The 26,597-nt window shown below is 40.1% G+C and overlaps 1 protein-coding gene across 1 annotated transcript; it reads left to right on the forward strand.

Moving 5' to 3' along the window:
* Positions 1–26,530, forward strand: LOC124866715 (hexokinase-1-like). The gene is made up of 21 exons (XM_047362625.1): positions 1–346; positions 13,243–13,405; positions 17,970–18,118; positions 18,207–18,326; positions 18,421–18,516; positions 18,607–18,706; positions 18,793–18,976; positions 19,366–19,521; positions 19,629–19,716; positions 19,931–20,076; positions 20,192–20,384; positions 20,460–20,571; positions 20,809–20,957; positions 21,870–21,989; positions 22,079–22,174; positions 22,261–22,360; positions 22,446–22,629; positions 22,722–22,877; positions 23,090–23,177; positions 23,482–23,627; positions 24,934–26,530. Exons 1-21 carry the CDS (start codon positions 284–286, stop codon positions 25,079–25,081), a joined length of 2,757 nt encoding a protein of 918 aa, XP_047218581.1. The 5' UTR covers positions 1–283; the 3' UTR covers positions 25,082–26,530.
* The last annotated feature ends 67 nt before the right edge of the window (positions 26,531–26,597 follow it).

The following is a 26,597-nucleotide window of genomic DNA, read 5'->3' on the forward strand; positions in this document are numbered from 1 at the left end:
CTGCTTCAGCCTCGACAGCCTCACTCGTGTTTCCTGGCTTCAACTCTCATGGTCAGAGGAGGTGAAAACTACCTGGCTTTTTCTCACCACGCCGGACTGGAGCCGGGATATATCTTTATATCTTCTGCGGTGTGAAATAGAATCCACCTGAGGCCAGAGCGCAGTTCATTTGTTTATTATTTAGTCTGAATTTACTTGTGTGAGTTTGTGTAAGAGGCAGAGAGAGAAGGGAGTCGGTCTGAGTTAGTCTGTATGAGTGTTTGAGAAGGAAAAAAGGAGCAGAATGATCGCAGCTCAGCTATTGGCCTATTACTTCACAGAGCTGAAGGATGACCAAGTTAAAAAGGTGAGTCCTAATATCTATTTCTCATGTTTTAATTCTTTCTCATTGTTAAACAGATGGATATTTTAAAGGAGATCTCCACATGTGTCCATCATAGTTCCACATGTCTGCACTTGAATAGAAATAAACTAGAATAAAAATATCCTTCATTGTCCCATAATGGGGAAATTGAGGATGAATTCACTAGTATGAAAAGTAAGATTCGGGGAGGGAATAAACCATCCAGTACTCTGGTAGAAGGCTGTCAAAAGCTCATGACCGGTTAGAGAAATTTGACACAACCTGGGTCAGTGAGACGTGACTAACTGCACTGTTTGGGTAGTAAGATGTGTAAGGAGGCATGGCACATAAGTGTGACTGATGCCATGATGTAAGAGCTGGAGAGGTGTGGCAAAGAGGAGGAAGTCAGTGATCTGGAGTATAGGCCTCAAGAGCGCAGGGATGAGGAGGCAGGTCATTATTTCAGGGTCAAAGAGTTTCTTTATTGCTCTTATTAAAGCAGTACTTTCACATTGATTCACTCTTTGAAGGTCAGCAGAGTGTAAACAGAAAAGCAGCTTTTTGTTCTGATATAAATTATTCAGATCAGTAATTGATCAGTGGTGTCAGGAATCCATGAATGCGCTCTTCCTCAAACACACCGTCTTTTATTAGTTCCCAAATAAAAATGCACCGATCATCAGGTTTTTACCAGCTATGCCGATTTGCTGTTTTCTTTTAGGTCTATTCTGGCCATACAGGTTTAAGCCAGTCTCTATTTTTATGCTAAGGACTGTAAAACATAAAATATTTATTTACAGAGCTGTATGATATTAGGAAAACATGAAACTGTGATAAAGTTGAATATTGCTATGGCAGTTTCTTGTTCTTGTACGACCTCGCTATCGTTATCATCAGTTTCTTAATAAAGATGCACATATCATGCTTTTACCAGTGGTGGTTTTACCAGTGTGGTTTAACAAGTCCATACCGATTTTTAGCAGATTTCTATTTTATTTCAAAATATTACAAACAAAAATTAGAAAAAAATGTAATTTAAATATTATGAGTAAATAGCCCTATTGTCAGTGTACGTAATACACTGAAAATGGGAGCTTCTCCTACATGGTGTCAAAATTCAAAAAAGGAAAATAAGGCATAAATACCTGCATACCTTCTAAGTAAATTTAGGAAAAATTGTAAGTTTTATTAAAACATATACATACAGTTAATAACTATTTGGGGAAAATTTTTTAATAACATTCCAGCACAAGACCCCTTTATAAAAAATAAAATCCAGTATGTATTCATGAGTACTATTCATGAGAATTAAACATGTGTTACCATAAATACATTTTTTATAAAGCTGCTTATTTGGACTTGAACATCAGCATATGCCAGAGGGTCATAGTTCCAACAGAAGAATGGGGTGATAGGAATTTTTAATGATTTTATTGGCTCCAAGTAGAATGTAATTGTGGTACATTAACGTCTGCTGCCAACTGTTGGATATTGAATAGTTTAATGATGAAATCGGTTACAGTCGACCTGTATTTTCCTTGCTCTGCTTTTCTTTTTCTGTTGCCACCATTCTCACTAAACGTCATACCAGGTCTGAGCATCACAGGCAATAAATGTTCTTCCAACTAAAATCAATGCATTTGAAATATAATATCAAGAGGCCTAGCAGGTATTCCTTTTTTTACGTCTGTGTAATTATGGTGTTGCACACACTAATTTTGCAATGGCAATGCAAATATATTGTGCAGCTCTATATTAATGTTAGTTTTGTTTTGGAATCGACAACTGAATGCAACAAACACCAAAAAACCAAAACAAAGTGCCGCAGGTTCCTCAACAGAGGTACAGATATTAAGTACTTACCTTTTCACTTACCCCTCCATCTTTATTTAATAGATGATATCTTTACTTAATAGATGATGACGTTTTATTTGTGGTGTGTGTATTTGAACATAGTAAAGACCGTGTCATTTAGTAATTAAAGCCCTCAAACTGAAAGGGCTGTACCTTCCTTTTGCTATGACCATAGAAGTTTTGAATCCAAAAGCATTCACATTGAATTATCTGTTTTATACTGAACTCAAAGAACATGCTATTTGCTGATACATTTAGACTTAAAAAAGTAGAAGTTTTTGTATTTGATACATTTAATAAACAGAAATTGATTTTACTCACTGTTTGATCCAAGTTAATTAAGGGAAATTTGTCGGTTTCAGTCACTAACCTGTTGATCGGTGCATCACTATTTGTAAACTCTAATAGTTGTGTTGAGGTAGAACTCTACAAGTGGATAAAATTGCCACTAAAGGTAGCGAATCCTGAATGTTGCAATGAATGATTATTAGTGTATGTTGCCTTAAAGTGGCAGTCCCGTATAAAAACTGACAGAACCAGTTTTAGTTGGCTTTACAGTATGATGCGTGTGTGTGTTTACTCTCTCAGGTCCCAGTACTGCTGTAAAGCAGGTTTCTAGGCACCAGACAAAGTTTTTGTGTGTAAATAAAATTTACCTCATAAAGTAAAACTAGGATTTGTCCTTTTTTCCAAGATTTTAAGTCATAACATGGTTGTTTCAAGGCAGGGAAAGTTTGTTTTTATTTGTATAGCACATTTCAGCAACAAGACAAAAAGGTATTTTACATGATGAAAACATATGAAATGGAAAAACAAAAAATTACAGTGGCATAATAAAAGAAAGTAAAGAAATGTTGCACTACAGGCTGACATTAATGATGTTTCAGGTTAACGTTTATATAGAACAATCTAAAGCAACTCTAAACTAAAGCGCTGTAACCTTGATTTAAAAGAAATCAGGGATTCGGCATTTATGCCAATTTTCTGGGAGTTTGTTTCAGATTAGTGGAACAGAAGAACTGAATATTGCTTCTCCATGTTTGGTTCTAATTCTGGGGATGCAGAGTAGAGTTGAACTAGAAAGCCTGACTGGTCAGGAAGGTTGATAAAAGGAAAACAAATCACATGTTGGTACTAAGCCATTCAGTGATTTATAAACTAACAGAAGTAATTTAAAGTGTATTCTCTAAGATACAGGGAGCCAGTGAAAGGACTTTAAAGCTGGGTTGATGTGCTCTATGTTAGTTTTAGTGAGGATGCGGGCAGCAGCGTTCTGGATCAGCTGCAGCTGTCTGACTGACTTTTTGGTAGACCTGTGAAGACACCGTTGCAGTAATCAATTCAGCTAAAAACAAACCCATGGATGAGTTTTTTGAGATCCTGCTGGGACATTAGTCTTTTAATTCTGAAAATGCTAATAAAAGGCAGACTTAGTGATTGTCTTCATGTGCCTGTTACGGTTCAGTTCTCCATCCCTACACCCAGATTTCGGGCCTGATCTGTGGTTTCTAGCTGTAGTTCTTGAAGCTGTGTACTGACTCTTGATCATTCCTCCTTTGGTCCAAAAACAAATACTTAGTTTTGTTTTTATTCAATTGAAGGGAATTATGGCACATCCACGCATTGATTTGTTCCATGCATCGACCCAGCACTTGAACAGGTTCATAGTCACCTGGTGACATTGTAATGTAGAGCTGTGTGCCATCTGCATAGCTATTGTGACCTTGTTTTTTCTTATAACGTAAGTTACGGGGAGCATGTAGATATTGAATAGGCGCTACAAGATGGATCCTTGGAGAACTCCACATGTGATTTTTGTCAACTCTGATATAAAGTTACCTATTGACAAAAAGTCCCTGTTCTTCAAGTAAGACTCAAACCAGCTAAGTGCTGTTGCAGAAAGTCTTTACCTGGTGTTACATGCTGATTCAGAGTCAGATCACGACATGCAAAGGTGAAACACCCCTCATCTGCAGCCAGTACCTTACTCCTGCTCTCTTTCTCTCTCTGCGTCCCTAAAATAGGCCAGCTTTGAACCATGTGACAACAGGTGACAGCAGAGGGCTTATGTGTGCACACAGCAATTGGCAGGTGTGTTGCTAATGTGGAGCTTTTTTATTTTTTTATTTTATTTTGTCAGGGCCTCAGTTTTAAAAAGAAAAAAACTCCGGCAGCTTGAGAATTTAGAAATGCTTAGCTTAAATCTTTTGCAAGCTGAAGTTTGGATGATTTAAATCTTAGCAAGTTTTCAGAATAGCTGGGTGTTGCATATTGTTGTCCACTCAGTCAGCTGAGTTTCTGCTCCAGTGTCCTTGAATGACTTCCTGATACGCTGTTAGTTCCCATCTAAAACGGCGGCTCACCATTTCCGCATGAGTGTGTGTATGTGCTTAAGTTGCAATAGGGGAATGTGCAGAAGGGGGCGGTGTGGAGGTCAGTGTTTTTCCACATGGTGTGTGTGTTTGCGTGCACAATATCCTGGTGTGCACACACGCGCACATGCGCAGTTGCATTAAGTTTCCCTAAATCTCCTTGTGGAAAGGAGGCGAACAGGGCATTGTTTAGGATAGGAATGCAAACGGAAAGGAGGATGGGTGGAAGGAGGTGGGAGGAGAGTGTGATCAGTCTCCGAGTTGTAAAGCAGACTCTGGGCTGTGTCAGAGGTGAGTTGAGGGGTAAACGTGACCTTTCCAAAAATCATGTTTGCAGACAACAAAGATTGCACCTTACCTCAGGGAATGTTAAAGGAGGAGAAACCTAACAGTTTATCCACTAAACAGAAGACTTCTGAGAAAGACTCTTTCTTTGTAAGAGCTCTGTCAGGTCAGATGATGCATGGCTTTAAAAGTGCTTATGCATGAGCACAAAATGGTGAGCCAGAAATGCTGATGTCCATCATGAGTCAGGAACTGAGTTTACAGTGCTGTGAAAAAGTATCTGCTCCCTGACAGATTCCTCCTGATTTTAATTTTTTTGTTAAACTTAATTTTTTCAGATCATCAAACATATTTTCATATCGAACAACAACAATAACCTCAATTTTTTTATATAAAAAAACTGTTTCATGATTTCACCAATCTCTGTATATTTGAAATTGTATTTGCCTCCTTTAAATGGAACCTGTCAAACAGCACAAAGTAGGCTAAAAGATTACAAAAAGCACATCATGCCCCTATCGAATGAACTTCAAGAACAGATGAGAAGCAAAGTCATTGGCTTCTAAAGATCTGGAAAGACATTGAACAGTTGTGCACCTTCCCAGGAGTTCGCTAAAAATTATCTCTATAAACCATAAGAATAGTGAGACAAAGGTGTAACTTTTTTAGCAAGGTGTGCATCCCATTACATGTAGCTTTTAAGTAACAGTATTTCATATAAAATGTCTCCTAATCTGCAGTCAAACATGGTGGACGTGTGATGATCTGGGGCTGCTTTGCTTCTTGAAGATCTTAATGGCTTGCTGTAATTGATGGAACCATAAATTCTGCTTTCTGCTTGAAAAAACCTGAAGAGGAATCGGTTTGTGACCAAAAACATAAGTGCTCTTGATCAGAAGCACATAAGCAAGTCCATCTCTGATTGGCTCAAAAATGGAAGATTTTGGAGTAATGTAGTCAAAGTCCAGAATTAAACTGCATTGAAATGTTGTGGCATGAACTTAAATAGGCTGTTTATTCTTGGAAACCCTCCAAATTGCCCGAATTAAAACAATTCTGTAAAGAAGAGTGGGCCAAAATTCCTCCTTAGTGTTGTGAAAGACTCATTGCCATTTATCAGAAGCACTTCACTGCAGTCGTTTTCATCATTCATCATTTGAAAAGTGTATTTTGTATTTAATGATTTTATATTAAAATTTGTTCCATGGTCTGAAGCATTTAAGTGTGACAAAAAGAGCAAAAACAAAATTCACACTTTTTCACGACCCCTGCGTCTGATGGAGCTTTAATGCTGGGAACTGCTCATCGTTGTAGCAAAGGAGGAAGATGGACAGCTGAGAATACATTGTTGTTCAAGTAGAGCTAAGGATGCCTTTCCTATTTGCCTACTTCCCCATGGAGCACACTGTTGTTCCTGACTGAGTAGCACAGGCCTTAAACAAGGGGGTTAGCTGAGAGAGAACGTCCTGTGGTGTTAGCTGAGAACAGAAGTTTAAAACCCCTGCTTTTTCACAGTAAGAACAGTAAAACCATCGAATCTGAGCACCGATTCATCATGCTTTGTGTGGCAGAGAAGCTGTGACCAGCAGTAATGATTAACAGGAAGAGACCCTGTTATGATTTTATGGGGGGGGGGGGTACTACCAGTTGGCCCAAACACACAGTTGGCAGCTATAATTGTACAACCATCAAACCTAAATGGGTCTTTTTACATCCGCTGGTAGCAGGAGGGGTGAACAGGGCCTGTGGTGGAAAAATACTCATTGAGTTTCCACACTGAGAGTTATTTAAAAGCCTAGTAATCTAGAGTAAAGGATGTCACATGCAAAATGTTGGCAGCATCAGCAAATTAAAACTAAGTCCCATTTAGTTGTTTATTTTATTTTTAAAAATCCAGTAGCATTACTTGTTGAAGTCCCCCCAAAATCTAAAATGACTCGGGATGCAATGATACGAACATTTTGGCACAATATCAATATCGGATATTAATTAGTCTATATATTGCATATTTTTTCCCTACTCTGTCGACATCATGAAAAATGGCTGACATTGCTTCTCTGCTTCAGTCAAACACCCCACAATCCTGCACTGTATCACTGTCACATGCCCAATCAAAGACCACATGGCCACCCCCTCCCGAAACACATACACAACAGCAAGATGAAAATAAATATTTGTTATTGACATCGGCTGAGTTTTACTTATGTGAGCGATATCCATGTTAATGCTGATATATTGTCCATCCCTACTAAAACTACTCAACTTGTTTGATAGGGAAATATAGTGGTGAGATCAAGCCTTTTAAAACATGTCTGGAAAAAGTAATTATCTGTTGTAAAACAGTTTTTCATTTTTCCTAAGTTGAATGAAAGGAATAATTCCATTTTAAGTGGGATACTCTGCAACACTTCAAGATTTCAAATATCTGCAGTTTCATTCAGCTCTGACTAATCTGACATGTTCAACCAAAGAGCTGACCTGTATTTAAGAACCACACACATTGGGCCCTGGAAATAACTGTTGCAGATCTTGGTGTCAATGGCATTTTTACCCCCACTGCAGAAAATGTAGTCTGGAGTGGAGGCGAAGCAGGTGAACCTCTAATCGGTCTATTAGGAAGCCAAACGCCAGACCACACTTTGACATTCATCAAATCTGGAATTCATCTGATCCAATCATATTTTTCAAGAAAAGACTTGTGTGTTTGGACTGAATTATGGGGTGAAAATGTTTGGTTTTGCAAATATTGCAAATATTTAGTCTTTTGCTAAAGTTGAGTATTGTCAAAAATGATGGGAATAAACAGTTTTGTTTTGCCAGTGTAGGGACTTTAGAACCGGGGTGATGTGCTCCACTTTCTTAGTTCTAGTGAGGACGTGGGCAGCAGCGTTCTGGATCAACTGCAGCTGTCTGATCGACTTTTTAGGCAGACCTGTGAAGACACCGTTGCAGTAATCAATTCTACTAAAGATGAACGCATGAATTCGTTTTTCAAGGTCCTGCTGAGACATTAGTCCTTTAATCATGGAGATGTTCTTTAGGTGATAGAAGGCCGACCTAGTTACTACCTTTATGTGCCTCTGAAGGTTCAGGTCTGAGTCCATCTCTACACCCAGGTTTTGAGCCTGATTGGTGGTTTCTAGCTGTATTAACTGAAGCTGTGTGCTAATTTTTAAATGCTCTTCCTTTGGTCCAAAGATTATTACTTCAGTTTTGTTTTGATTCAGCTGAAGAAAATTTAGGCCCATCCATGCATTGATTTCTTCTAAGCATTTACCCAGCGCTTGAATGGGTTCATGGTCACCTGGTGACATCATAACGTATAGCTGTGTGTCGTCTGCATAGTTATGATAACTTACGTTGTTGTTTATTAAAATCTGAGTAAGGGGAACATGTAGATATTGAATAGGAGGGGCGCTAAGATGGACCCTTGGGGGACGCCACATGTGATTTTTGTGGTCTCTGATGTAAAGTTACCTACTGACACAAAGAAGCACCTGTCCTTCAAGTAGGATTTAAACCAATTGAGTGGTGTACCAGAAAGGCTGACCCAGTTTTCCAGGCACTCTAATAAAATGGAGTGATCAACAGTGTCAAATGCTGCACTAAGGTCCAATAATACCAGTACTGTGGTTCTTCCACAGTCTGCATTTATACAGATGTCATTGAACACCTTGACAAGAGCAGTGTCTGTACTGTGGTGAGCAGGAAGCCTGACTGGAAGACATTGAAGCGGTTGGTCATTGTTAGGAAGTTGTTCAACTGCTGAAACACAGCTTTTTCAATAATCTTACTGATGAAGGGGAGGTTTAATAGAGGCCTGTAGTTCTGTAGCAGCTTGTCCAAGTTGCTCTTTTTCAAAAGAGGTTTGATAATTGCTGTTTATAGGGCCTGGGGGAAAACACCTGACAAAAGGGACGTGTTTATTATTTGAGTTAAATTAGATGTTATTACAGGCAAAGCTTTCTTAAGGAAAGCTGTGGGTAAAGATCGAGACAGCAGAAGAGAAGAGCTTAGTTGCTATACGATTTCTTCTAAGTTTTTGCAGTTTATTTGGTAAAATTGGGAAATTTTGTCAAAATGAGTTCTAGTTGGAGACAACATTGATACTTGAGTTGATGTGGATCTGCTGACTGCCCCTCTGATCTTTTGGGTTTTTTCAGTAAAGAATTTAGCAAATTCATTGCAGGCCCTGGTAGAGTGGAGTTCAGATGCTACAGTTAGAGGAGGGTTTGCTAACCTGTCGACCGTGGCAAATAATGCACGAGTATTGTTAATGTTTTTGCTGATAATCTCAGAAAAGGATTCCCTTGCATTTTTCAGTTGTAGGTTATATCTGTATAGTCTCTCTTTATAGATAATATAGTGAACCTGGAGTCCAGTCTTTTGCCACCTGCGTTCAGCTTTTCGACACTCCTTTTTTCACTTCTGACTGGTGGAGCACTTCTCCATGGAGACATTTTCTTCCCAGAAACGACTTTCACTTTAATTGGAGCAATTGAATCAATGATGTCTGAGATTTTAGAATGAAAGTTATCTACCTGCTCATCTACAGTGTTACAGGGCAAAGTGGAGGTAGAAGAGTAAATCTGGTTAAAGGTTTCAGCAGCACCGTCCTTAAAGATGCGTTTTCTTATCATGTCTCTTTGGAAAACTGAGTCATTGCTGATGATGCTTTCAAAAATAACAGAAAAGTGGTCAGATAGAGCAACATCAGTTACAGACACCTTGGAAATGTTTAGACCCTTAGTGATGATCAAGTCCAAAATATGTCCCTGTTTGTGTGTTTGCTGTTTAACATGTCGAGTCAAACCAAAATTTCACGTAGATCTATTGCAATTCTGTCTTCAGGATTGTCCATGTGAATGTTGAAGTCTCCCACAATAATTAAACAGTCATAATAAACACATATCACAGATAAAAGCTCATCAGAATCACTGAAAAGGTTTGTTTTGGACTTAGGAGGCCTATAAATATTCAAGAACATGGTTCGGACCGGGCTCTTTACCCGGAGAGCCAAATATTCAAAAGAGTCAAATTTTCCCAGAAATACTTTTTTACACTCTAATAAATCTTTAAACAAAGTGGCCACCCCTCCACCTTTTCTTTGCTGTCTGCTCTCACAAAGAAAATTGTAGTTTGGAGGCGTCGCCTCTATCAGAATGGGAGCTTCATTAAATTCATGTAACCATGTTTCTGTTAAAAACATAAAATCAAGATCGTGGTCAGTAATGAAGTCATTGATTAAAAATGATTTTCCTGACAGAGATCTAATGTTCAATAAAGCCAGTTTATATGACTTAGTTGTTTATATTAACCCTGTGTCTGGTTGTCCCTGACAGTTTATGGATTTTGTTGATTGTTTATTACTGTTTCTTATCCTTTTAGCTTTGTTCTTTCTGTTATGTAAAAGCACAGAGACCCTTTTACAACTATCTCCTGTTAGGGGCCCAAGTTTTTCCTGGACTTGCTCATTTCTGATAGAGTTACCACTGGGGCCCAGACTGTATCACAGAGAAGTGATTTGAAGGTCCTGATTAGGAGGAGATAGATTAGGAGGTGGTGGGGCTCTGCGGCATTTGGAAGATGTTGGTTTGGTAGCAGGACCTCGGCCACAAGGGGTGTTGAATGGAGAAGATGTCAGAGCCATTTGGGTCCTGATTTTAAGAGCTCCTTTCATGTTATCAGAATCCAGTAAAACAAAAAGCGGGCTCAGTGGGGAGATGGGAGACTTCTGTGCTGTCGCGGTCTGGAGTGAGGGGGGTTTACTGGCGGGTCTCGGTCTGGGTCTGGGTTTGTGGGTATAATGGGGGGTCCACTTCTTCTGTGGATTTCGACGGGGAGACCTTTTGTGATGACCTCTCTTTCTCAGCCAACTGGCCAGTTGTTTCTGCTGGAGCTGTTGGAGGCAGGTTTATCATTGTTGTTGATACTCAATGTTCTCTGCTGAAGGTCGAAGCTGCTGGCGGATTATTTACTGAATAGAAGAGATTAGACGTGAGATGTCTGGCTCCTGGCTTGTTCAAACAGAAACCATCTTGCTTGAAGAGTTGTCTTTTTTCCCAAAAAATATTAAAGTTGTCGATGAAGTTCACAGGTGTGGTGGCACATGTTTTTTTCAACCACTTATTAATCATCAGAAGTCTGGAAAATACCTAATCTCCACAGAAAATCGGTGCAAAGGGTCCGCTGAAAAACATCGTGAAATTGAGACCTCCAGCAATATTCAGAAGACGAGTGAAATCCTCCTTCAGTCTTTCTGATTTTTTCTTAGCCACGTCATCCATGGCTCCACAGTGTATAATAAGGTTTTCTAGAGACGGGCGCTTTTCTGTGATTGCAAGAATATTCTCTGAGATATCAGAGACCATGTTACTGGTACCAATCATAACTTCTGTGTTTTTCTTGTTGCAGAAGTTTTTAATCCCATCCACAGCTGTGTTGCCCACTATTAGGGTTCTTGGTCTGGTGGGATGCTTTTTCTCTGGCAATTTAGGAGAAGACTGTTTAGAATGAAGGTTGTTCTCAAACCTTTTATTGTTCTCAGAAGATGGATCATTTTCCTGGTTTTCATTTTGCAGTGGAGCAAATCTGTTTTGGAGGGAAATTCAATTTTTTCCAGCTGTCTCGCTCCTATCAGCTGTTGTGACAGCAGCTCGCTGTCGAAGTCTCCTCTTCCCAGGGGAAACGGGGGCATTTCTCTGTAATTCTGGCCATTCTAATTTATTTAATTGCTGAGATCTTCCAGTGAGTCGTCCACCTTGATTTTTTGGGCAAGTACTGGTTAATTCTGCACACAGCTGCCTCCCAAGTTATAAAGGGGTATGCACATTTGTGAAGGCACTTTAATTTATATTGGTGTTTTTATGTTTTCTGTTCCCCCTAAAATATTTGACCTTGTTTTTCAGTTGTGCTGGTAATAGATGACATTCTAGGGGAAAAAAGTTCAGAAATTAATTATCAAGGTCTCATCTTATTATGTCACAAAACCAGGACTCTTTTCTTATCATATGAGTATACAAAATGTCTTTCATTCGGTTTAGATTAATTTCATTTTGTTAACTAGATGTGTAGAATTGATGATTCCTTTGGTTTTTGTGCACTTCTCTGTACTTTTGAAATATATGCAGAGTACGACCAGCATGATTGGATGATAGGGTGGTGTGACTGAGTGAGATTATGGTTTAAATGAGAAGATGTTTTCGTTTTTCACACATCGCACATTTCAGAGCAAAGGTTGGTGGTCAATTGTAAAATATAACCCAGAGCAGTAGACTACTGGACCCACTATGACATAAGTAGTATAGAAGATGAATGAATGAATGAGGTCAGAGGTTTCAGTTTGCCTGTGTGCTCCTGTGTGACAAAAGTTAGTGGCACTCCATATTTAGGGCTTATATAAGGAATCTTAACACCAACAGTATAATTGGCAGCAAGATGTTATTTTTAAATGATATCCTGTTTGTCAATTATCATTCAAATGTGATGTTAGAACCTTAGAACCCTGTGATGAAGCAGTTGTCAGAATAAAACATTTCATCATGTGTCTTCTCCCTGTCGGGCTGTTTCAGTTTTTAAGGAAGCATATTGAGCCAGAAAGGCTGAATTGGCCCTTTAATAGCCAGTCACATGATTTCTGACCCATAAAAGGTTTTTTAGGAGATATAAAGTCTTCCCTGTTAATCCATTCATACCCTCTGAGGCTTTGTCTTGAAGACTATGGTGCTACAGGAAATAGTTAATGTGTAAATCTTAAAACAGGAACTTTCAACTTTCCTGTTTGACCGTGGGGGCTTTTTCCACAGTGTGTAACATTAGTACTGGACCAAGTGGATACCACAGTGCACAGATATCGAGTGTGTGAGTGTTAGATGATGCTATAATGTTTGGTGCTTAACCAGATTTTTACAGCAGTGTTCATCACACTTATATAATGGAGCAGCTCAGTGTGACACGGCAGCATGTGTTGTAACACAGAATTTCACCAGAATTGTTCAACATCCCGTTCCTTAAAAGTCCAGACAGCTCTGACGAGGTCCAGCAAGTGGGCGGGGTCATCTGGGCAGCTTTATAACTTCCAGACACCGTGATACTTGCTTTATGGCTCTTTACCAGCTGAGTGGGGCCTGTTGCTAATCAGGATAGCCTTTGAATTTAATTATCTGTAGCCGATTGTTGACATGTGTCCAACCTGTCACACAGTTTATGAAGAATCCCCTTCTTAGTCATGCTGACATGACTGGCACATCCTGAACTTATTTCAACATGTTGCAATAAAACAATATAAAATTTGGTGCATTGATTAAAAGCTGAGACAACGCTGTGTTGTTACTAAAATTTACATTAGGATCAATAATAAAATAGTTTTTTTCTGATGTGTGTTTTCAGATTGATAAGTACCTGTACGCCATGCGCTTCTCTGATGAGACGCTGCTGGACATCACCAAGCGCTTTAGAAGGGAGCTGGCCAAAGGGCTGGGCAGTGACACCAACGCCACCGCCTCTCTGAAGATGCTGCCAACGTTTGTGCACTCAATCCCTGATGGAACAGGTTAGTTCATCCCAGAATAATGTTATTCAAGTACCTCGGTCTGTGCCGGGACTCTGCTGCTTCTACTTCTCCACAGAGTAATCTTTCACACAACGTTTAATTAATGTTTTTGTAGTTCTGCCATCTTTGTCCCCCACAGTGTTGAGCTCTTCAGTTCAATTAGCTGCATTTTAATGTCTTTTGTATCTAGCCAGTTACAGAGAGACAAATCTAACTGGTCATTAAAGCTTTCTGGTTTAATCAGAAAAGAAAAGATTGGTTTGTACATCTGAAAGTCCCAAAAATTAGTTGTGAATTCTGTCTGGAGTCTTCGGATGTATCCATGTATTTCCGGGGTGCTGATGCTGCGCTGAGCAGTCAGCTCTGTGAGGTGTTTGAAGTGGTGGGGCGTGGAAGTTCCAACTTTACTTGAAAGAACTGCCAGCTTTTGAACGAAAGCTTCCCACATCTCATGAGTATTGGATATTTTCTGGTGTATTATACAGTACAGTTTCATGATGGGATGGCCAACTTGTTCCTCATTCAGTTGTTACAGCAAAGATTTTAATGTCAACACCTTATACTCCATCAAAACCTTTGCAAAATCCTCACCTCTTGTTTCAGGCAGTGGGGTTAAGTAGAACAGTTCCTCTTGTACCACGACATCACAGTATCTTCCCATAACAAGCAAACACGGCACATCATTGACGTCAACGCTATAGTCCAAAGCTACACAAAACACCCAGACTTCTTTCATACCAGCTGTTTGTTGGGCTGACATTGTCACCGATTTTCTGGATGTGTCGTTCCAGAATTCTAGCTGATACTGGTATGACTTGTATCCTTGTTATAATCGAGCACATCAAATAAAACCTCTGAGCTACAGAGAAAAGCCTTAATAAGTTCTTCGTCATTAAACTGCTTTCCATGTTTAGCAATACAGTGTGAAATACGATAACTTGCTTCAGTTCCAAGATGTTCAGCAGCAGTTAAAACCATTCTTGCCTCTCTTGACATGGCATGTGTAATTGTTTCAACCTTCTCTGCCTCATCCTTGAAAGTCTTTTTACATGTTTCATCTCAAATGCTGTTTAGCACTGGAGGTCCGGTAAACAACACTCTCGAGGCAAAGGGCAGATGCAGCACAAACCTTCTGATGTACGAAACCCGTCTTCCGTCCACATTTTCATTAAAGACCGGGAATTATCTTTTTTTTGCTTGTCTCAATGTCATATTTGATGAGGCAGGCTAGCCAGGAACGTCATTCTCACTGGTAGGTAAAGGAACTCAAAATGGTCAGCATTTTTTAGCTAATCACATGACAAACCATTATAGGTGGAGTGTTGGCGAAGATACCGTCATTAAGAAACGGCGCAGTTGATGTCTCTGTGCCAGGTGATATGAAATGTACACTGATGGCCCTATATATGTATTTTTCAATACACTTTCTGACATTAATGCACGGCGTGGCACGGGTTGCCAGGGTTGCAGAGCCCTGATATTAAAACAAATGATGGTGCCCTAATGCTTAGCTGTTATTCTAGCAGTTCACTCAACCAGTTGTCTAATCGGATTGAGCCCGATTTTATTTTGCAAAGAAGAACGGTGAAAAAATGTCTTTACATGTGCAAAGCTAGTAGAGACATACCCAAATGACGTGCAGTTGTAATTATAGTGAAAAATGGTTCTACAAAGTATTGATTCTGGGAGGGCTCAATAGAATTGAAGGTCACATTTAGTGTTATTTGTAAAAAAAAAATAATAATAATTTAAAATAACACTTAAAAAATGTGCCAGATTTTTGTGTTGGTTTCTCAAATAAAATCCCCCTAAAATACATTAAGGTTTATTGGATGCAACGAGGTAAAATTTAAAAAAAGCTCCATTCAATTTTACCAGCTAGGAATCTTCATTCATATTCCTGAGAGATAAACCCTGAGGGAAAATATTTGTGTTAAACAGGAATAAGGGTTTCCCTTGTACTGGTCTCTCTGGTTTGTGTTGTTAAATTATCGTTGATGCAAAGTGTTTTTGTTCACAGACATGATGGGTTTTCAAGCTGTGTTTCATGATCAATGCTGTGGGTCAGCGCCAGTTAGTTTTGTATCCAGTCATTGTAATGCCAGAGCTGTACTGTATAATGCATGTATTGGATATAACTGCTATAACAAATAAGATGAGCTCTAATTAGTGTTGGAGAAGCGAAAGTCAGTTTGAACCGAACACTGTCACATTTTAAAAACCATAGCATAGCAGGATGGCAATGTTGCTCCAGTTTTCTAAAGGTTTGTCTCAGTAAAGTTGGTGCAATAATGCATCTAAAAATAATTGCAATCAATCTTCTAATGGGTGATGATTATTAGGTATGCTTGTCTAATTGCTTATTAACAAGAATAGTAAATCAGCCAATCGGGAGCACCTGAGCTAATTTATTCATCAGACGTGGTAATGGCAACTTGCTGAGGTTCACACCAACCAACCATCAGAATGGAGGGGAATTTAAAACACCTTGAATGGGGCATGCTCAGATGTGCTGGTCTGAGTGTTTCAGAAACTAGTGATCTACTGGGATTTGCATAAAGGTTTATCGGGTTTCCAGAGAATAGTCTCAAACCTTGAAGCAGATGGGCAACAGCAGCAGTAGGACCCAGACTAGGTCCAATAGATTGGATATACACTGCCTGGTCCCATTAGTATTGATTTCAGCTCCAGCATTCAGATGGTACAGCCAGGATTATGAGTAATGAAAGCGTTGACTCATACTGTCTTATATCAACGACTGGTGGTGGCATCATGATGTGGACGTTGTATGTCTATTTTAAATAGTCACAGCCCGTATAGTTAACAGGAACCTTGAAGAGTTGGACGGAAATTGAGGCCAGAAAAACTCAGCAGATTAAAGGGCAGCTTTTAGCAAGGTTGGTCCTTTGCTTTGTGTTTTCTTCCAAACACAAGCATGGTGATGGCTGTAATTTGTGTCTGATGCCTTCTGGTCTCCCCTCCAGTCCTCAGCACATTACTGTAATTAAGGACAGTGCCTTCATCTACTACTGTACCCAGAACCACTGCATCACCTGTCCTCTGAAGCTGAGCTGAAGTCACACCCCCAGCACCACAGTCTCCTACAGGCAGGTTCTGATAAGCAGCTGTCTATGCAGTTTATTTAATCAGAAAGCTATAAACCGTTACATAGTAGCGTCATTCAGAGAGTGATTAAATACCACGTGCCTCGTTTATATGTTTATTGCTGACCTGAATAAAAGCATCTCGGGGCAATCTGTTGCCTAAAACAATTGATCCCAAAAATAGATAAACATCTCACAGGAAGAGACCTGTTGTACTGGACTGTACTTGCAATTCCTAATTTAATATAAAAGTATATTTTCAGTGCTTCCATGTATTAAACAGTCCAACACAGATCACTGAGTTGGCTTAGTAATGGGACATTTATGGCAGTGAGGTGTTTATAGCCGTCAGCCAGTTCTTTATTTTTACAGATCTATGTTTTTAAAAAGAGGCAGTATTTCTAGTCTGACCTTCATAGAACCCTTGGGCTTTTGTGATCGGAGGGAAAGGTCAGTTAGCTCCCTTTTGAGTCCACTCAATACATTTATAGCAGCTTTATGCAACTTGGAATAGAATTAGATTAATAGATTCCCATCACTGTGATCTTGATGCTGATTATCCAGCTTTAGTCTAAATAAGTTAAACTATGTTTCAATTGTTGTAGTGATGCCCTTTTTAAGAAAGAGATTTGAAAAAATCTTTAAATAGTGAAGGAGAAAAATCTTCCTTCCTGATAATGTGTTGACCAGGTGATAAAAGGCTGTCATAAAGCTCCTGGTTATGTTAATTATTAAGCCAATAATCTACAGGAAGCTGTGGCAGAACTCAATAGTCTAAAGCAGAGCTGGAAGTTTTCCATCATCATGTCTGCCTGTTCTATTACTATATTACTTTATGAAAAACGTATGAGGTTAATTTTTACTAAAAGGTTTATTTGCAGAATAAACATTTTACATGGCATCTCCTTTACTTCTTGGAATTAGGGTGTCGTAGAGTAACTCATATTCAGCATATTCGAATGCTTCTAGTTCGCATGCTGTGACGATGCTTTTATGCAGCATCGACATGTAGGCTGGCCAGAGTTTGTAGGAAAATAATTGAAGCTAAAAATGGGAAAGCTCTTGAGAAAAACCAGTGAGAGGCTCCAAAAGACTTTAGACTTGGGTGAAGGTTCCCCTTCCAGCAGGACAACAGCCCTAGACACATAGCTGCAATAAAACGGTTTAGATCAAAGCACATTCATGTGTTAGAATGGCACAGTAAAGTCACACTTCTTAGAGTTTAATTTGTAAGTACGTTTTAAAACTAAGTTTATTTTTCTTACTTTACATCAGTCTATCAAGTATAATCTGCAGAAAAACCATAAACTTAGGTTTCTAGTTTTAATATGACAGCCTGAAAAGCTTCCACGGGAAAGAAGACTTTTGCAAGCACTGTAAATATTTTCAAGCAATGTAATCCCTGTCTTTTCCTCCTCTTTCTTTCTCTTACTGTCTTCCCATCCTGTCTGTCTCGACAGAGAAAGGAGATTTCATTGCTTTGGATCTGGGAGGCAGTAACTTCAGGATCCTCCGAGTCAAAGTGAGCCATGAGAAGAAACAGACCGTTCAGATGGAGAGTGAAATCTACGACACGCCAGAGGACATCATTCACGGCAGCGGAACAAGAGTGAGTTTATTTTGAAGTCCAGCAACCCAGTTTCCCATCAGCTCTTCCTGAGACGACCTTAACTTTTCTCTGCGATTATCTCCTCCAGCTGTTTGACCATGTGGCAGAGTGTCTCGGCGACTTCATGGAGAAACACGACATCAAAGACAAGAGACTCCCAGTCGGTTTTACCTTCTCCTTCCCCTGCCAGCAAACCAAACTGGATGAGGTAAACACTTTTTAAAGCTACAGCTGAGACTAGGTGGTAAATATTATATATTTTCGCCATCTAAGCTTAACCAAATCTAAAATCTTTTCTCTAGGGCTATCTGATAACGTGGACAAAACGTTTCAAAGCCAGCGGGGTAGAAGGGATGGATGTTGTCCAGCTGCTCAACAAAGCCATTAAAAAACGAGGAGTGAGTCCTAATGGTTCCAGTCAGAGCAGGATGCAGGATACAACATGAGCCGGAAAAAAACTAATATGTTTGTGGATTTATTCATTTCAGGACTATGAGGCCGACATCATGGCAGTGGTGAATGATACTGTGGGAACGATGATGACCTGTGGCTTCGATGACCAGCGCTGTGAAGTTGGCATCATCATAGGTGTGACTCAGGAAACAGAAGGGGAAAAACTCCCATTAGTAAAGCGGGTTAAAGAGCAAGTGTTTGTTCTGCTTCTGTGATTGCAGGTACAGGCACCAATGCCTGCTACATGGAGGAGCTGCGTCACATCGACCTGCTGGAGGGAGACGAGGGACGGATGTGCGTGAACACCGAGTGGGGGGCGTTCGGAGATGATGGCAGGCTAGAGGACCTCAGGACTGAGTTTGACAGAGAGATAGACCGAGGTTCGCTCAACCCAGGCTCACAGCTGTGAGTTAATCCTTCGTGAAAATGTAGACATGATGTTGATCTGTCACACATGATTAATGGCAAAATGGAAGAATGAGAAGGTCGGCTTCATTGCTTTGCAACAGTATATTTGGCTACATTAGAATCATAAACTTCGGTGTATTTTATTGGGATTTTATGTGACACAAAGTAGAGTTCAACTGCATAGTAAAAGCGATGTAAAACGTCTTCAAACCTGTTCAAAAATTCCAAATAAAATACATTACAAACAAAATTCAAGTTCGTGGTTGTCGCTTGACAATATATTAAAACGTGGAATGATTATAAATAGCATTTCAATACACTATATGTACTGAAAAATGACACATCTGTGGATGGTTAATGGATTTGTTTCTTGATGTCTCCTTCAGTTTTGAGAAGATGGTCAGCGGGATGTACATGGGGGAGCTGGTTCGTCTCATCCTAGTGAAGATGGCCCGAGAGGGGCTGCTGTTTGAGGGGAGAATCACCCCTGAGCTTCTAACTAGAGGAACCTTTGAGACCAAACACGTCTCAGCAATAGAGAAGTAAGTCTTACCCAAGGTGTAGTTCTTTAACACACACCAGTTTTGAAGCTGTATTTGTTATAAAGAATTACATGTTAAATTTCCTGGTTACCATCACTTTTGTTTAGGAGTAAGGAAGGTTTAACCAAGGCAAGAGATATTTTAAGTCGACTTGGTGTGGAACCCTCGGCTGACGACTGCATCGCTGTGCAACATGTACGTATTCTTGCAAAAATACAACTTAGACACTCATTTTAGAAGATGTCACTTGGACTGAGGGCCCTCCATAGAGATCTTACAAAGGAAGATAGTCAAAGATACCTCTCTGGTATTATGCCAACATTGAGAATAATTGTCATCTCTGAGTTTGGGAAAAAAAGTACTCAGCTGCTACATGAATATTCTGCTTTTATCGGTCTTGATCTTTTAGGTTTGTGCCATCGTCTCTCATCGCTCTGCTAACCTGGTAGCTGCTGCGCTGGCCGGCATCTTGATGAGGCTGAAGGAGAACAAAGGAGTGACGCGACTCAGAACCACCGTGGGCATCGATGGGTCTCTGTACAAGATGCACCCACAGTGAGTGTATTGATTTTAACACCCCCTCATATCCATGTTTACCTGTTTATATTATTAAAATGGATTTAAACAATGGCGATTCAGACACAGACTGATGTTCTTTTTCTGTTTTAAGATATGCTCGTCGTCTCCATAAGACCGTACGACGTTTGGTTCCTGACTGCGATGTCCGGTTTCTCCTGTCAGAGAGTGGTAGCGGGAAAGGTGCTGCCATGGTGACAGCCGTGGCCTACAGACTCGCCGAACAATCCCGACAGATCGCCAAGACGCTGTCTGAGTTCCGCCTGACGACGGAGCAGCTGCTTGAGGTGAGGAAAGAGTCCCACCCTCATGTGCCTAGTCTACCAGCTCAGTGTGCAGATAGCTGATGGTTGTCGTCGCAGGTGAAGAACAGAATGAGGATCGAGATCCAAAACGGCCTTTCAAAGAGCATCCACGACACAGCCACTGTCAAAATGCTGCCGACGTTTGTCTGCCGCACACCTGACGGCTCAGGTAACTCTCACTCAGCTTCGCCATCTTAGAGCTATTCAGATTAAAACGTTTCTCTTTGACAGTATTTCAATAAAGTCTGACCCTTTTTCGTTCTAATTGCGGATGAATATCATTGACCTTACAGGGTACCACATCTGTGGCCAAGTTGTAATTTTAACTGAAATCTTTGTACCTTTTATTATAAACATGGCTAAGTGGTGCCTGGTTATTCATTCGTCCATTTCTACATGTGTGCAGAGAATGGGGATTTCCTGGCTTTGGACTTGGGAGGAACCAACTTTCGAGTTCTGATGGTCAAGATTCGCTCTGGCAAGAGGAGATCGGTGGAGATGCACAACAAGATTTATGCTATTCCTCTAGAAGTGATGCAGGGCACGGGAGAGGAGGTAAGATCCATGGGAGATCCAAGGATAGATGAAGTGTCATCATTAACTCCTGTTTACCAGATCGTACAGGCAGGATTAAGGTACTTTGCCAGGTACTTGGAGTGGTATGCTTGTTGGTTACAAGATGAGGATGAAGGCTGGAAGGAAAATTGACACGAAGAGAGAGGGTGATTGGTTTAGATTAGGATCAAGTTAACGATCTTTAAAGCTTTGATTTGAACTTAAATGATTTGCACTGGCTGAAGCTAATCTGCTTCTTCCTTTTAGATGTTCCTCACCCTCGCTTTTAGGATGAGGGCTTTGAATCGCAGAATGAATAGAGTGGGAACTACACATTGTTGCACATGTTCCCACGCAGTTTTTAGATGTTTAGGCATTTTCCCATGGTTTATAGTAATTATTTCCAATCAGCCATGATTCTCAGACTTGCTGGAAGCTTTATTGAGTCTTTTTTTACAATCTCATTGATGTCCTGCCATCAGACTATGAACCTCAGGTCACAAACTGATGGTGGAGAAATTGCAAATGATTAATGCTAGCTGTGGCCACCAATGGTGGTACTACCAGCTATTAGGTTTTAGGGACACTTACTTTTTCGGGTAGCTTCAGATGATTTGAATCGATTATATTTATTTATACAAACAATCATCCTTTATGTATTTTGCGTATTTGCTGAAGTTATCTTGTCGTTAATATGTTGTGTTACGATCTGAAACACTTAAGAAAATCTGTAGGGGAGCAAATACTTTTTCACGGCATTGTGGATGCGCCACAAGCTGTGTTTTTGTGTTTTCTGTTTTGTTGCATTAGACGTGGCTTACATAAAGATTTCAAGCATTCAATTGGAAATCTGAGCTGTTGGAGGCTCATAAATAAGTTCTGTATATTTTAAAATGATTTCTTCTGTTGCAGCTCTTTGATCACATAGTGCACTGCATCAGTGACTTCCTGGACTACATGGGGATGAAGAACGCACGTCTTCCTCTAGGCTTCACCTTCTCGTTTCCGTGCCAACAGACAAGTCTGGATGCTGTGAGTCTGCCTGGCTGTGCTTGTAAAACTGTTCTTTCGTATGCTTCAGAGTAGATGAATGATCTCTGACACTGTGCTTCTGTGTGCAGGGCTTCTTGGTGACTTGGACCAAGGGCTTCAAGGCGACAGACTGTGAGGGAGAAGATGTTGTCGGACTGTTGAGGGACGCCATTAAGAGAAGAGAGGTAAGATTTAATGATGAACATTATTCAGTTTAAAGTCGTGGGTTGGCGTCTATATTTTTGCATCATGGTTTTGCCTGCTTCCTCAGGAGTTTGACCTGGATGTGGTGGCTATCGTCAACGACACAGTGGGAACCATGATGACCTGTGCCTATGAAGAGCCCACTTGTGAGGTTGGACTCATTGCTGGTTGGTTCCTGTTATATATTCTTTCTAAATGACAAACATTAATTTCCCTGTGCTGCATCAGCTTTAAGTGTGCCTCTGGTTGCAGGAACTGGCAGTAACGCCTGCTACATGGAGGAGGTGAAGAACATTGAGATGGTCGACGGTGATGAGGGACGCATGTGTGTCAACATGGAGTGGGGGGCTTTTGGAGACAACGGATGCCTTGACGACTTCAGGACGGAGTATGATCGCACTGTGGACGACCTCTCTCTTAACCCAGGGAAACAAAGGTGCTTTATAGAAGAACAAAAATATTTACATCGTTTCCAGAAACACTCTTTGATGTATTCAGTTCTGGACACACTTGTGTTTCATGTTATAGGTACGAGAAGATGTGCAGCGGCATGTACCTTGGTGAGATTGTGAGGAACATCCTCATAGACATGACCAAAAAAGGATTCCTGTTCAGAGGACAGATTTCTGAAACCCTGAAGACCAGAGGCATCTTTGAAACAAAGTTCCTCTCACAGATAGAGAGGTAAAACCCAAAACAGCCTGTCTGCAACATCTTCAACACTAGAATGAAATGTAAAAGAAGTTCATAATGCAAAGGAATCCAGCAGCAGTTTGGAAACACAAATGAAAAAAAAATATTGCTATTAATCTTTCCCAATGTTTTCCATATCTGATCTTCACATTTTGAGGTTTGGTTCATTTTAATTTATCAATCACAATGTTTTGTGTCTCCAGTGACAGATTGGCTTTGCTGCAGGTGAGATCCATCTTGCAACACTTAGGACTGGACAGCACTTGTGATGACAGTATCATTGTCAAAGAGGTAAGGTGAACAGAAAGCAGTGGACTTCTTATAATTACAACATATCATAAACTAAAAACTAATTCAGTCATGAGTTCATAACCGCACACATGGATTCGGTGAAAGTAATCCTCATTATTTTCTCTTATCACTGTGAAAGAAAAAGTGTGTGACTGGGAACATGCTGGGAGCACAGTTGCAAACAGACCTGTTTGTTTTCTGAGTTTAATGAACGATATCCATGTTCTGTTGCTGCAAACTGTGGCAACTTTGACTGCTCCAAATTCTTAAATGTCGCAATGACGATAAGGCTCTTTATTGGTAGGTATGTGGAACAGTGTCGCGGCGTGCCGCTCAGCTGTGCGGAGCAGGGATGGCGGCTGTCGTCGATAAGATAAGAGAGAACCGTGGACTGGACCACCTGAACATCACTGTGGGAGTGGACGGCACGCTGTACAAATTACATCCACAGTAAGTTTGATTTGAGCAACTATTACATTTAATTTAGGCAGGTTAATATGGATCTATAAATATGAACATTCTACTTTTGGTCTGTAAGCCTTTTGCATGAAACCTGAGGGTGTGCACCTCTGTTTAACAAAGGGAGCATATAATTATTCTGTTTGGATTTTCCCAAATGAGCCTTTTTGATGATGCACTACCAATCTTTCAAAATAACAGTAACGGGCTGACTTAAACCTGCCGCCATTTCTGTCCCCCGACGTTTTTTGAAAACAATTCAGTACATGTTGCTCCATTTTGAAAACAGAGGGATGGCTGCAAAAATATTCTGTACCTGAAGTAATAAATACTGCAAGAATGTAGAAAGGCATGCCTCTGTGCTTTAGAATATGCTGATCAAGTCGAGTCATGTTTTTAAAGGTCAGAGTTGTAAATGTACGGAAGCTCATTGGATTCACCAGAGAGAAAAAAAGACACCTTTTGTCATAAATTCAGGTCTTGTAATTATGAGAAAAGATCTCGTAATTACAATATTGCAGCTTCTGATTCGGGAAACAGTTAAAGGGAAATTCCACCTAATTTTTATTACCTTGAGTCTTTAATCTGCTCCAACTCAAAAGCTACAGTACTTAGCTTCCATAAATATCAGACTTCTTGTTAGATACAGGAAAAATTGCTAAAGTCTGATCGGTATAACAATAAATATATGTTTCATAATAAATGGCCTGCACTTGTATTGCACTTTATCAAGTCCCCAGAGACTCCAAAGTGCTTTACACTACAATCAGTCATTCACCCATTCACACACGGACAGTGGTAGACTGCAATGTAGCCAAAGCTGCACTGGGGTAGACTGACAGGAGTGAGCGAGCCATACAATCAGCACCACCGAGCCCTCTGACCAGCAGGCATGGCCGGTGAAGTGTTTTGCCCAAGGACATAATGACTGAGACAGACAGAGTGGGGGTTTGAACCAGCAACCGGTTACAGTACAAACTTCTACCATCGTTCCCACTGTCGCCCCATTAATATTAATTTAATATTACTGATCCAGTCAGGTAAAGTTAATTATAAGGCTTATACTCAGACATTCAAAGGAACCAGTTGAGGTATTCTGGATCTGAAACTGTTGTTCAGCTTTTGAACAAGTTTTAGTTTTGTCACCAGCTTTGGCTCATCCCTCCTGTCTTATAATTAAGGTCAGGGGCGAAAAGTCTTGACCCCCACTCAACCTCAGTTTCATTGTAACACAACTTCTCATGTTTATTTCTTCTTGTTCATCTAAGATTGTGTCACATGTTATGTTTCTGCACAGTTTCTCCCGGATCATGCATCAGACAGTCAGCGAACTGGCTCCTAAGTGCACTGTCAAATTCCTGTTGTCTGAAGACGGCAGCGGCAAAGGAGCCGCCCTCATCACAGCTGTTGGCTGCCGGCTCAGGGAAGAGCTCAACAGTAAATAAGAGAGGAAAAAATCCGACAGCTTATCATTTTCACCCCATTCCTCCCATCCTCCTCCCCTCCCTAACATGTCATCTTGTTTTCTTGGACATTAAAGTCAACACCTCACACTTCAGCTACTACTTTATCCCCGTGTCTACCACATACAAAACAAAAGAAGGCCCCCTCTGCTGTGTTTAGTAGCAGAGGTTATCTGTTGTATTAAAACTATATCTAACATCACCCAGCCTCTTTAGAATGCAGTTTTGTGATTTTAAAGGATAACATTATTATAAGGATAAAACATCTGTTTTAAAACGTAAATAAATATAATAAACTCCCACTCCTGGTTGCTCCTCTTTCTCCATCTGGAGGATTCCTCTTGTTACTGCAGTCTGTCAATCTTTCTATCAGCTGCAAAAAAATAAAATGTTTATTTTGTGACACATCCAGGACATAAAAACACACCGTTTAGACCAAAGTGTGTCTGTTTGCTGCCTGATCTAGTCCTATTATTTTTACAGGATGACTTGAACAGACTGGATGGAGTAGAAATAAGTGTGGAGAAGGAAGGGAATGTTTGTGCTTAAGGTTTTTAATGTCTCTACCATATATGATGCCTTGTATTCTGCATTGTTGTTATTTATTTTTTTATGTTTAAAAATATTGCTGTTGCAAAAATGATGCACACACATCGGGCCACTGGCTGATTTTCCCTGACTTTATTTTTCCAGAGGAGACCTCAAATCTTAATTTAATGTTTCTGCAGAGTGTTTACATCTGCTCTGCTGTCTGACTGCAATGTGTACAGTTATGTGTAACCCACTGTAAACTGCATTATGCTGTTGGTACTAATAGCAGCTGCTAAAAAAGCCAGCTGTTGGGTTTTAGACGTTCTGGCTGTCCTCATCAGCAAGAAAGTGGCGCTAACATGGTGAACAAAGATGGCCAAGCTCTGTATAAATGCAGGAATGTTATAGGAGATAACGTTTTGGAAAGACGTATAAAAACCAAACCCACTCCATAAAGTCGATTTTTTTTTTTGCTTACTAAAAACTCAGGAACGTTTTGAGGTTGTATGGCTCTTTGACATCTCGCAAATAGATTTTTTTCTTCACCAAAAGCAGAAAGAAATACTTAACTGTTTAAAAATGTGCATTTGCCATTTTTTAATGTAGTTTCCAGTATAGAGGCACTTCCTTTCTGATCAAATGTTGAGCTTTCGGAAATATTTCTGTTTTCTGTGCTCATGTGGAGGAGACTAACTGTGCGATGTAGATGAGTTTTACTGTTAGATTATTAAACCAGTTCTCAGTCAATGTTCCTGTCCTGTTATCAGACTGTCAGGTTTAAGAAGGGTAGCTTCTGCCAGGCATCCAGATCGTTTTCTTACTTTGGTCCGCCAAACACAGACTGTATACATTGAACATTGTTTATCTGTCACTTAATAAATTGAACCTGTGTTCATCTGATGCTGCAGTTGTCATTGCCTAAGAGATCTTGGAATATTTAGTTGTGTCATTTATGTTTTAGTAAATA

The sequence above is a fragment of the Girardinichthys multiradiatus genome, chromosome 4 (genome assembly GCF_021462225.1).
Source record: "Girardinichthys multiradiatus isolate DD_20200921_A chromosome 4, DD_fGirMul_XY1, whole genome shotgun sequence".
Classification (NCBI taxonomy): domain Eukaryota; kingdom Metazoa; phylum Chordata; class Actinopteri; order Cyprinodontiformes; family Goodeidae; genus Girardinichthys; species Girardinichthys multiradiatus.